We start from the raw sequence: 13,133 nt of genomic DNA, 5'->3' as shown, positions 1-13,133 counted from the left end.
TGCAGTTCATTCATGAGCAAGGATAGGATGACTATGAAGTTATGATGATGGAGGTCTGAGGGACTGACAGAACAATTAATTGGAAGAAGGTGATTAAGGCTTCATACACTAAATAGAAGTACCAGGGAAGTGGTTATAAGACTTGATAGGACAATCTTTTATAAATAAAGTTAATCATATATTTGATGCTAAATATAAAGTGTTTAAAAAAATGAGATACAAATGTGGGCCCGGCAGCGTGGCCTAGCGGCTAAAGTCCTCGCCTTGAATGCCCCGGGATCCCATATGGGCGCCGGTTCTAATCCCGGCAGCTCCACTTCCCATCCAGCTCCCTGCTTGTGGCCTGGGAAAGCAGTCGAGGACGGCCCAATGCATTGGGACCCTGCACCCGTGTGGGAGACCTGGAAGAGGTTCCTGGTTCCCCGGCTTCGGATCGGCGCGCACCGGCCCGTTGCGGCTCACTTGGGGAGTGAATCATCGGATGGAAGATCTTCCTCTCTGTCTCTCCTCTGTGTATATCTGACTTTGTAATAAAATGAATAAATCTTTAAAAAAAATGAGATACAAATGGCACAAGAACCACATGTATCTACTCTTTATCATTAAAAAAGGCTGCTGGTTTCTTACTTGGTCTGTATTTAAGTAAGAAAACTTTTCCTAGGCTTCACATTCAAGCATAGTAATACATGTGGGTTCTCCATCCACAGATTCAACTGAAGAGAAATTGAAAATATTTAGGGAAAAACTGTTTCTGTAGTGAACATGTATAGACTTTTCTTCCAATCATTAGTTCAAATATATTGCAGAGTATCAGATATTTGCACTGGATAGTGACACTCCCCTTCACTCACAGTATTTTTCTTTCCAAATTCTAAAAATCACCTCTAGCTGCCATATCTCCTTGGCAAAAGAACTTAAGACATTTTAAATAGTTAAGAGACATGAGAAACAGTCATTACTGTTGGAAGGTGCTTAGACTTTCTCATCAGGTGAGATATACAAGCTCCTGTCCAGGGGTCAGATAAAGAAATAATACACATTTTTAGAAGACTGCAAAAAAAGAATCCTGAATAATGTAATTAACAATTAGTAGGGTTTTTTTCCAGAAGTCAACATCTTGAGGAATAGATGTGGTAAGCATTCAAGTGTTAAGAAAGATTTTTAGAAAAACATACAGATTACGAATAAAGAGGAAATATTTACGGGTGTGCCAGTAAAAAATGCTGGTTTATAAAATAATTGTAGTCCCTCTCAAATTAGAATAATTATAATAATGCATCCTTTATAAAATATGTGTTCAAAAATTTGTAGGAAACAGAATTAAAAGATAAATTTATTTAAGCATAAAGTGATTGTGCAACCTGTAATTTTGAGGAGTTGTCAAAAAGTTCATGAAAAAGTGTACTTTATGGAGAAAACATGCATGGATATTTTACTTTTTGCACCAAAATAAATACATGTTATTTCCACTTTCCAAAGCTTTATGAAGTACTCCTAATATAGAATAAATAATGGTAATTCAAACTAAGCTTACTATATATTAACTTTTCATGTTTTTCTCAACTTAAAATGCTGCACATACATTCTTACTTCCCAACTACTACTTCAGTTCTTTTCAATATTTTTACATAGTGATGCATTTTTTTGAGAGCAGTCTTATACTTCTATCATTTTAATTTTACTTTTGCTGTCTTTAACTAGTTGCCTATTCCTGAGGGTAATGCTTTCAGGAATAAAATATTTCTTCTCTTTACATTTGTTTGACCTAAGCTTTCTGGGAAAATTTCATTTTGAAATGAAAATAAAAATAATTGTGTTCGTGAAGCCAAAGACAATTGCATGAAAATTAATAAGGACTTGACTCATATCAAGATTTACTCCAAATGTGCTAGTGAATTATGTAAAAGTATAAAGGTATGTTCAAAAGTTCCATTTAAGGAAACTGGGTTAGGCTGTACCTCCAAACAGAAAAGGAACGCTTAAAATCAGACACTGCTCAGAATTATTTAGAAAATGCTTAAAATTAGAAAATCAAGTCATTTCCTATTCACCCAAACGACAAAGGAAACTAGCACTCTGCAGGACAAAATGTCAACCCAAACTTTTCTAATGCTTACATAGGCACACAGAATGTGATTTTCTATTTCCTGTTCCCGTTTTGCATATTATCATGATAGGGGAAAAAACTGAAATCGAAAAAAAGTATAAATAATTAATTTTATTTGAAAATGAGCAATAATTAATCACATTAAACATGTGGTTGGACTACTATTCCAGAAGCAGTACATATGATATACATTCTCAAAGGGCCTCCTTGGTGATACGGAAGAATTCAATAATTTTAACATTTTCTGGAAGTAGGATGTTCTGTGAGTACTCAGGCTGATATCCAACTAGAAGAGTGATTTCCCAAATGAAATAAAATGCATGTTTAAATCAGGAAACCAAAAGATTGATAAATGTTGAAGTGAAATTTGTATACTTCCGTTAAGCTCATTTGGGGGTTGCAGTCTTTGGACAAATTCCTTACTTAGCAGCACATCTCATACTCACTACAGCAGCTTTCTAGTCCTTCCTCCCCGCCAGATCAGAACATTTAACCCAACTAAAAGGGAAGGAAGCCATAAATTAAGTCCTATTAAAAAGTCCTACTCAAGGTCCTATCTATTCCATAAAGCAAAGATGACACTTGTTTAGTGAGAAGTAATGATACACTAGGAAGATAATGATGGAAGCCCAAAGCTGTACTCCATGATCTGGTTAACATATTCACATTCCTCACCACATATAAATTAACCTAAAAGAGAGGTCAACTAGAAGTGAGGAAACTCAAGATCTAAGACTGAACCTCACTGATAGCTGTGGTGAGCTAAGGTTAAATTTCTATCACAAAGGAGTAATTCAAGTGTAACTGTGGATTCCAGCAGGTAGCAATGTTCATAGAACTTTTGACTTTACAACACTCTGTGGCTTGTTCTGGTCCAGAATTGAATAAGGCAATGGATTCAACAGCACGGAGTTTCTTGATATCTGGTACATTAAGATAATTTTCAGTCTGGAGGGGTTGCCTGCAGAATTGCCCCAAGAATGCTGATAATTATAGACAAGGCTCTGTTTCAGGTGAAGAATGCCAATTATGTTGATGGTGAGTAGAATCGTGGGAGAATACTGTATATAATAAACAATGTCTTGACGTTTGACTCATTGAAGGTCCTCCATATGCCAGCATCAGAGTGACAACTGAGACTGGCAGATGACAGGATGCATGATCCCAACAAAAGAACTCTGACCCAGTGAGAAACACAGGATATTTTGACCGCCACTTACAAGGCTGACAACACAGGGGTCAATAATCAAAGCACATGTGTGAATTTAAAGGCATAACTGCTTCACCTATTGCTGGACCTTGTAAAATATATTTTTTATTCCTCTATTTTAGATATGTGATCATAGGAGCTCTTCCACATATGATATTTTTCTATGTGTCAGTGAGCATAGTACACAAAATGAGATTAAAAAAGAATCAAGTTAATTCTATATGCACAAAAGAAAATTTATCATCGTAATATGCTTACAGCACCTATATTTGAATTCACGAAAATGCAGAACCAAAACACATAACTGCAGTTACAATATGTAAGACATTACCAAGGTAAATAATATAAACCCAAAGTACTTTTGGGTGAGATGGGAGTTGGTGAGATAGTTAAAGAAAGGGATGTTGCAGACACTTCTTTGGAAGCATTCTTTCCACATACAGCTACTCTCCATGTTTCTCTACAGCCAACAAGTCCTTCAGAGCAGGGAGGTGGGGAGCTAGCAATGGCTAGGAGCCATTGGATACCACTGCCAAGGTGACTATAGAAATAGTTTCTCAAGATCACAATAGTGATTTTGTTTTCCATAAGAGAAGGATGGAATAGAAAAGCTTAAAAGTCCAGCTTGTAAAAATGAAAAACTAAAGGCTTCCCTGTTTCTTGAAAATACTGTATTCCTATGAAGGTATTTCTGAGAGTTCATGGAAAATGAATATTATGAAAAAAGTATGCATGGGATTCAAAAAGTTTTGCAGCAAAAGATATTTATTCTATGAATTCCATTTTCCCATGAACTTTCAGAAGCACCTTCAGAGGTAATTACTGTAGTTGTAGTTTTAAAATACCAAATTTTCGGGCCTGGCACAGTAACCTAGCAGCTAAAGTCTTCCCTTTGAACATGCCAAGATCCCATATGGGCTCCTGTTTGTATCCCAGCTACCCTGCTTCCTATTAAGTTGCCTGCTTATGGCCTGAGAAAGCAGTCAAGGACGGCCCAAAGCCTTGGGACCCTGCACCCACATGGGAGACTCGGAAGAAACTCCTGGCTCCTGGCTTCAGATTGGCTCAGCCCTGGCCATTGTGGCCACTTGGGGAGTGCATGATCTGACAGAAGATCTTCCTCTCTGTATAACTGACTTCTGAAAAAATAAACCTTTTATTAAAAAGCCAAATTTCCCTTCTAAAAAGAAAACAATAATCTTAAAAAAAATCAAAAATCACCTAAAAGATATTATGAAACACATACTCTATTTTGAGTTATACATGTTTTCTTATGTCTTGGGGTATATGTTTGCCTACATTCAATTTATTCATCATATTTATGCATTCTGATACAACTGAATAGCTATCCTATTCACAAAATATCAACTTCACAAATTGCATTTCTCCTGATGAACATGGAATTTGATTTACTGTCTGCGGTTAGTCATTCCTTAGTATAAATCTTAGTGGCAGTAGGGGGTGAGGGACAAAGGTTGAAAGCCACAGGGTGATAATAATATATTTGTAAGATTTGAGGATTTATTTAAATAAAAAGTAGCATTCCATGCTACAAAATCAAAATCTTGCACCACTTGCTCACTTAGAAATTATCAGAGAAGTTTTACTTTTAGTCATTAAGTCTTAACGATGACTTTTATAATCAGCTAGCAAATTCCTGTGGGTAGTGACTTAAAATTTTGCACTTCATGGGATTTATGGAGAGAAAAAATGAAAACAAAAACTCTTTCCTGTTGGTAAAAGCATAAATTATCATGCTTAATAAAAGAATGCTTTAGCTTCTCAAACGTATAACAAGTGCCACGCTCACATAGTATTTTTGCATTTGGATACCATTTGAAAAATCAGTGCTGAAACGAAAAAAAAAAGTATTTCTAAGACAAAGAGAAAATGATAATGGTACAAATACTGTATTTTTAAGAATCTGCTATGAGCTCTCTAATCTTCATTTTTTTTTTCTGATTTTAATACTTTGCCTTTCCTCGTGGTCAGTGGTTATGGTCAATCATTTCAGTAATTTCCTGATTTCGCTGACTGAACCTCTTAAACATCCAAATGTACGCTGCTCTGGGTTATGTCTGATCGGTTGCCTAATGTTACTGAATTAGCTAGACTTGACTGTCCTTTTAAATGACTTACTGTTTGAATTTTGTGGGAATCCAGGCAATGAGGATGGCCCGTTCACTCCAGGGAGAAGGACTGGAGGAAGGCCAGGGAGTCCCGGGTAGCTGGCTGGGAGGCTGATGCCATGGAGAGAGCCACTGTCCATCATTCCTGGCTGCTGGACCGTCAAGCCCAGGACATCAGAAGCTTTCTTTATGCGATCAAGTTCTTGCTGCGCCATCAGCTGTCGTACAGTGGTAGGAGCTAAGTAATCTTTCTCGCGATCCAGCTGACTGCCAACAGTCTCCCTCACCTTCGAAATGTGCTGTTTGGAAAAAATATGATCTCTGATGGACAAGCGGGCGGAGTACTTCACCCCACAGAGGGTACACTCTGGTTTGGTGCCTTCGCTTCCACTTTGATTGATCATAAAAGGTTTCCCTATGTTGATCTTAAACTTCTTTTCTTTGGCCCTTGCGTTCTGAAACCACACCTGGACCACGCGTTTGGGCAGCCCGATCTCGTTCCCCAGCATTTCGCATTCTTGCATGGTTGGCGTGCGGTAGTCACTGAAGCAGGCTTTGAGTACCTTGAGCTGAAGGTTGCTCATCTGGGTTCTGAAACGCTTGTGACCTGGCCTCTCGTTACCTTTGGATTTGAAAGGATTGCTGGACCCAAACGGATTTGGGGAGCTCGGGTCCGCTATGCTGGATGTCTCACTGCGGTCAGCGTTGTCATCGGGGTCATCGGTGATATAGAAGCTTTGGTCGTGGTCACCATCTTTGTCGTTGAAGTGGAGAGACGGACTCGTGAGAGAAAAGAGAAATTTCTCATCACAGACCTCCGCGGTAGGGGTGCTGGCCGTCTTGGGCAAAGGGTCTAGCGCTTTGGGCTCCTTGGGCGACAAGGCGGGCTTCACGTCCCCCGAGCTGCCCGTGGTGCTCTCCATCTCGGCGTTGGCCTCATCACCCGTGGTCGCGTCGCTGATGGCCGTGTTAATGGACGAAGTCTCGTCAAAGTCCGTTTTAGTTTGGTCGTACCCAGCCTCGGCCGGCGGGGCATTTAAGTTCTCTACATCCTCAGGTCCTTCCGCCTTAAAGGAAGACGGGCTTAACAGATTCTTGGGCGACAGCTCCGCAGTTTTACTCACGGGCGTGGACACCGTGGACGCCAACTCGTTTTCGCTCGACAGGTCGATTTTCGTGAGCGGCAGAGACGGATAATCGAAGTAGATGTATTTCTGTGGGCTTTCACCTCCGTCCTCCGTGGCAATCAGAGGGCTCGGGGGCAGGCTATAGCCAGCCTGCTTGCCTTCATTCCAATGCCGGGAGCGAATGTGGCTCTCCAGGGCGGACTTGGCCTTGAAGAGCGCGCGGCAGAATGGACATCGCTTGTGGGACTGCGCCGGTCCCACGGCCCGGAACTGGCCTTTGCGTTCCCGCGCTCGTGTGTTCTGGAACCAGACTTGCACCACTCGTTTCTTGAGCCCCACTTCCCGCGCTATATGGTCGAGCATTTTTCTGGTAGGATTGGAATCCAGCAGGTATTTCTCATAGAGGATTTCCAGCTGTTCCGGGGTGATGGTGGTCCTCAGACGTTTGTCACGGTGTTGATCCTCCCCGCTGTTGCCCCCCTCCTTCTCACTGCAGTTGTTGTCTTCTTTGTCATCCAGTTTTCTTTTGAGGGAGGCTGCCACTGTCGCCTGGGCCGCCGGGTGAGAGGAACTGGTTTGAGGGGGCATCTGCGGGAGAGACCCTCCGAGCAGCTGACCAGTCATGAGTGGGTTGTTGGGGTCGAAGATCATGTACGGCATGTCCATGGGCCTTTCCAAGAATGGAGAGTGAAGAAATTGGTTTTGAGCAGCAAGGAAGTGCATGTGCTGGTGCTCCTGCCAGAGTTCTAGGGTGGGGAAGGCAACTGTACATTGATCACATTGGTATTGAAGTAATTGTGGAGGTAGACTGTTCTGGAGAGAAGTCATGGAAATCTGCAGGGAACTGGAGGGGACGGGGGTTTGAGAGGCTGAGGGAGGTCTTCCGATAAGTTGGGAGGGTTGTTTGGGTGGCTGTGGCAGAGCAGTGGAAGCCGGGGCTGGGTCTGAGGAAGCCGATGCTGGCAGTGCAGCTGACTTGCTGACTTGAGGAACAGGGGAGGGGTCATTCTGCTTTGGTTTCTCTGTGGGATACTCAGGTTTTGGAGACGTCTTTTCAGGTTCTGGTTTGGGCGATGGAATCAGGGGGGTGCTAGTCCCAGAGCCAGAACTTGTGGCAGGAGCAGCAGTGTTTTTGGCTGCCTCTGTTTGTCCAGATCCTGTGCAATGTTTGTACACGACTTGGTCAGTGGCATCCATGGAGTCTTCCGTTTGGCTTTCGTCTTGGGCGTCATCATCTTCATCCTTGTAACACTGCTTTTTCTGATGCGTGATCAAGTCAAAGATTCTGGGGAAAACCACATTGCACTTTTTACATTGGTACTGCATGTTGCTTGTTCGAATATACCGTTCATTGGTGAGTTCCCTTTTTTCATTATCTTTAGTTTCCGCTTGATTCTCATAACTCTTTCGTGCTTTCTGGCGGGCATTCTGGAACCATACAACGATAACTCGGGTAGGCAGGTTGAGAACAGTGGAGAGTTGTTCTATTTCATCATCTTTTGGGTAAGCATTTGTGTCAAAAAAATCTTGTAGAACTCTGAGCTGATAGTCCGTAAACCGCGTACGAGAAGACCTCTTACTGAATGATGCATCAGATTTGTAGTGTTCCAGAGAAGTGGGCTGTGGGTCAATTCTGATGTCTTCCAAAACAGTTATAGGAGGGTTACTGAAGTTGTACGGTGAATCCTTATTCCTCTGCCGTTCCTTAAATAGAGTATTTCGAAACCAGTGTTTGATCACTTTTTGAGACAGGCCAGATTTCTCTGCCATTTCTTGGATCTGTTCTTCACTTGGAGAGTTATTAATGTCAAAATAAGCCCTCAGGATTTTGAGTTGGTCATCTGTAATTCTTGTCCGTGGGCGTTTGAACTGAGAATGCCTTAAGAAGTTGGGATCTAATCCGAGCTGCTGCTGGCAAAGTTGCGTGAGATCCGCAGAGAGAGTGTCCATCTGCGGCAGCTGCAGGGCGAGCTGGGGAGGAAGTGCAGGGTGCTGCACGGGCTGCATCATAATGGAAGGGAAGAGTGGGAGATCAAGAGGAACCGGCAGCTGGACCTGTGGGGGAGCTGAAGGAGGAGGGGGCGGGGGTGGGGGAGGAGGAGGTGGCGGCGGGGGTGGTGGCGGAGGTGTGGGCGGTGGGGCTTGGAGAGGAGTGGAGACGCTGTTGGGGATTTTTCCAGGGCCCATAGGAGAAGCCTGTGGAGGAGCTGGTGGCAGTGGAGGAGGTGGAGGTGGTGGAGGCGGGGTTTCTGGGGAAGATGGAGAAATTGGATAAAGCTTGTCATAGGCCTCCCTGTACTGACGAGCAAATTTTTCTAGTGCTCCATATGGAAAAAATTGCCCGTGTACATGTTCTTGGTGACTCTTTAAAATGAGAACGTTGGAAAACAATTTACCACATGTTCCACATTCCAGTTTGTCAGTGTTGTCACCTTCACCGCTTTTGCCCTTTTTCTGGACTTTCTGCCTGTTTTCATTATACTGAATGACCAGTTCGAAACCAAAATTTTCCAGTAAAGCTTTGGCTGCATTTCCTCTGGCCCCAGAAGCTATGCGAGGTGGGGGAATGGATGGATCCAAGGATTTCTGCTTCTTTGTGTCTTTGCTTTCTTTGAGTCCTTCGCCTTCACTTACAAATTCTTGCTTTGGTTTCTCTTGCTTCTCGGCAACCTCTTCCCCTTCCTGAGAGGATGGCATGTCCTTGGTGATCTGGCAGTCTGCACTGGCTAGGTTACTTGGCTCTTGTTTTAATAATTTGCTTGCCTGCTGCGGTGGCTGTGGCTGCTGTGGCGGCTGGGGCTGTTTTTGAGGCTGCAGCTGGGGCTGTGTGACTTGGTATTGTGCTTGTTGCTGAAGTATTTGGAGCTGAGTTTGGCCAACGTGATGTTGTGTTTGAATCTGCTGCTTCAGGTCTTCAAGCAAGGAGCCAGCCATTCCTGTCATGCCAGGCATACCAAAGGTGGCAGAACCTGGCAAGGCCAAATCCGGCCCCAAGCTAAACTCGGTCCCAGGTATGTAGAATGGGAAAAGAAACTGAGGCTGCTGAAATTGCAGCAGTGCTTCTGGAGTCATGGGGAAATGAGGCAAAAAGGCTGGGTTCAGAAACTGAGGCTGAAAGAATGCAGCTTGCTGTTGTAACTCATGCTGCAGTTGCATTTGGATTTGTGCTGGTGACTGCGGAGGATGATGCGTAGGTTGAACAGAGATTAACTCGGGAGTTTGCTTTTTATTTAATTCTTTGGCATCTAAGTGAGTATCTTTGCTGTTTACGGCTGCTAAACTCATTGACTCTAACATCCCCTGGGCAGGGCTGTTAACATTTGCCGTGGTGTTGTGCCCACTGGACACGTGACCACTTGGCTCCAGCTTGGCAGCCCTGGCCTTTGTCTGATGGAGCACAGACCTCATGTGGATTTCCAATGTCGAGCTTTGGCTGTAGGCAACATTGCAAATGCTACACTTGTAGGGTTTGTTATCAGTGTTGTTGCTTGTTTCTTGTGGAACAGGACTAGAGGCTTCTTGCAAAACTTTTTTCAACTTGTGCAGGTGAGAGACTGAATTATAATGGACCAAGAGGATGTTCTTTTGGGTGAACGACTCTTTACACACTGTACATTTATATGGACGAGATGGATCGAGGAATTTTTCCATGGTAAAATTGGGCCCTTTTCTAAAAGGTAAGGTCCGCTTTGGTTCAGAGCCCATGTCATCTGGAATAGAGCTGCTGTCACTGCCCACAGGACTTGCCTTCCCTTCATGGTCCACCTCATACTCCCTATCCATTTCCTGCTCTAGGCCATGATCATCCTGGGCTATCGTTTCACTCTCTGTCCAAAGTTCCCCATTCATGGGCAAGGAGGCATACAGCTGTTGAAGTTCAGCTTCACTCAGCTCGGGGTGGCCAGCTTCCAAGTGTTTTTTTAAAGCCTGGAATGTACGGAAACTACGCTGGCACAGGCTACACATCGTCGCGGCCCGAATTGCATGATACTGGGAATGTATCTGAAGCTTCTGCATAGTTTTAAAAGCTAAGCTACAGTGGTTGCAACGATACTTATATACGTGGCGGTCAGACACAGAGAGAGGTTGCCTTTTTTGCTGTTCATTTAATTGATCTTGCAGTGCGTCGGGGATTTTCACATCCTTGCTGCTGTTTTTATTCCATTCTGACACATCCGAGGATTCTTTAGTTGGTTTCTGCTCTTCACTCTTTATTTCCATGCTAGCCTTTGAATCTTCAAGACCTGCCATGCTTTTGTCATCCATTGGACTTTCACCTGTTCAGAAACAGCACAAAAATATCTCTGATGGAAAGAAAAGCTATTCCTTAAATGTCAAAAAAAAAAAAAAAAAAAAAAAAAACCAGAAACCTCTAAAGGATTCCCTCATACAATCAATTCTTTCAAGAACTATTTACTGAGTGACTACCACGTGACAAGCACTGGGCTGGGTACCAAAGATATAAAAGTACACAAGAAATGACTCCCCAGTCTTAAGTAATTCCAGAATAGAGAAGAAAATAAAGCAAAAGTAATTACAGTATGCTAAAATCAATGTGAGCTGAAGAGCTACAACCTTGGCATTCATGAGTCAGAAAATTTTTGGTTATATGATACTTGGATCTCCCAAGGACAGGTAGAGATAACCAGATACTAAATATGCCTTGGAAAATCTGGCTGTTGAAAATGTCATACTTTTTTTTTTCTTTGCCCTTTTCAAAATAAAATTTTGATAGTATTAAACTTAGAGTACAGGCACAAAGGCAAGCCCCTGAGAAGGTTTTCTGCAGATCTCCGTCATAAGCAGGCGTACCTGAATACTTCCCAGAACCCTCAGCTGTAATGGCTGCAGGTGTGTCCCGCTCTGATTTCTCAGAGGTGGCTGCTGGCAGTAGCATACTGTTTGGCATCATCACATCAGGGACAGGCACCTTTGAAAACCAAAGGGGTTTGTGTTAAATGTACCCCAGAGACCACGAACTCCAATGCATTCCCCACTTGGCATTTGCAAATCCTGCTTACAATGTTCTAAGCAAAGGGATAGTTTCTGGGTGTTACAGTTCAATGCTATACCTTCACATCTCTTCTCCGTAGATCAGCTTGCGTTCTTCCTTTCTTTCTCTCTCTCTCTTTCTTTTTCTTTCTCTCTCTCTCTTTCTTTTTCTTTCTTTCTCTCTCCTTCCTTCCTTCCTTCCTTCCTTCCTACCTTCTTTTTCTTAATATGGCTTGGAACTTTCTGTACATCTTTCCTTTTACAGTCGTAACTAAAATGTTTGAAACCCAAGGTGCCCACATAAGTCATTTGATTAACACTGTAGATATAAAATCATCTCTCAGTGTGATGGTAATGAAGCTATATGCCTTTTAGCTTTTTCTTTTTCTAAGCAAAAGAGACCACAATGGGCTTTGATTATGGTTTCTATAATATAACCAGCAAGAGTTCTTTAAGCAGCTCAGAACAAATGAATTCCTATTAACTCATCATTACAGATTTCTATGGATACCTTTCCACAGATCATGTCACACACGCATGAACAATGGGTATCCTTACTGTCATAAGCAACTTCTCCACACAGTCTGGAGACACACTGTGCAAGTGTGTCAGATGCAGCTGCAGGTGCATTTTGTTGCTGAGGACGTCCTGGCAGAGAGGACAGCAGATGACTGGCTGCACAGAGTGCTGCGACAGGACATGCATCTGGATCCGGCTTTGGTCCCTACTATTGTAGTTACAATAAGGACACTGGTAGAACTGTAAAATATTGAATAGATACAGCTACTATTAGTTTAAAAATGTTGATAACATGAGAACATTAGATGTCATATCAGGGGTTTTAATGATACAAGTGGGCTTGCAAAAGTGCATGAAAATGGAATTAAAAGAGGCATATATTTTGATATAAAACACATTTGAAATCTAATCGTGCTTTTTCATAATGTGCATTTGCCATAAACTTTCTGAATACCCCTCATATTGCCATTCACAATATCAACATACATGTCAGCAACATGGCATTATTTAGGCTTCTAAACTACCACACACACACACACGCATGCACACACACACACACACACACACAGAGAAAGGATGTAGGGGCTGGCATTGCTGTGTTAATCAGGTAAGCCACAGTCTAAGATGCCTGTATTCCATGTGAATGCCATTTTGAGGCCCATTGCTCTGTTTCTGATCCAGCTCCCTGCTACTGGCCAAGTAAAGCCATGGCCAATGTGTTTGGCTCTATAGTCCATGTGGGAAATCCAGATGAGGCTCTTGGCTCATATCTTGGTGAGCCTGGCCATCGTGGCCACCTGGGGAGTGAACCAGCTACTGAAAGATCTCTCTCTCTCTCTCTCTCTAACTTTCAAATAGTCATATCAACCTTTTATATTAAAAAAAGACGTAAACAGAAAAGAAATATACTTACCTGTTCATGACAGAATTTATTGTCTTCTGTAGGCTTTGACCTTTTTGTTGCAACATCCTCTTCCTTTGCTAGCAGGAGTGACTGGGTGCCCCCTGCCACACTTACTTTTGGCTCCTTCTCTGTTGTGATTATCCCT

At 42.7% G+C, this 13,133-nt stretch overlaps 1 protein-coding gene across 1 annotated transcript in view; it reads right to left on the bottom strand.

Moving 5' to 3' along the window:
- ZFHX4 (zinc finger homeobox 4) overlaps window positions 1-13,133 on the bottom strand; it is a 194,914-nt gene that overhangs the window by 3,913 nt on the left and 177,868 nt on the right. Inside the window, exons 7-10 of the mRNA XM_058668754.1 lie at window positions 12,998-13,131; window positions 12,124-12,324; window positions 11,386-11,503; window positions 5,457-10,850 (exon numbers count right to left, since the gene is read on the bottom strand). Coding sequence (XP_058524737.1) covers window positions 5,457-10,850; window positions 11,386-11,503; window positions 12,124-12,324; window positions 12,998-13,131 — 5,847 coding nt within the window. The remainder of the gene's footprint in view (window positions 1-5,456; window positions 10,851-11,385; window positions 11,504-12,123; window positions 12,325-12,997; window positions 13,132-13,133) is intronic.

Source organism: Ochotona princeps, chromosome 9 (genome assembly GCF_030435755.1).
Source record: "Ochotona princeps isolate mOchPri1 chromosome 9, mOchPri1.hap1, whole genome shotgun sequence".
Lineage (NCBI taxonomy): Eukaryota > Metazoa > Chordata > Mammalia > Lagomorpha > Ochotonidae > Ochotona > Ochotona princeps.
The sequence above is the reverse complement of the archived record's forward strand: the minus strand, read 5'-3'. Positions and strand labels throughout refer to the sequence as shown.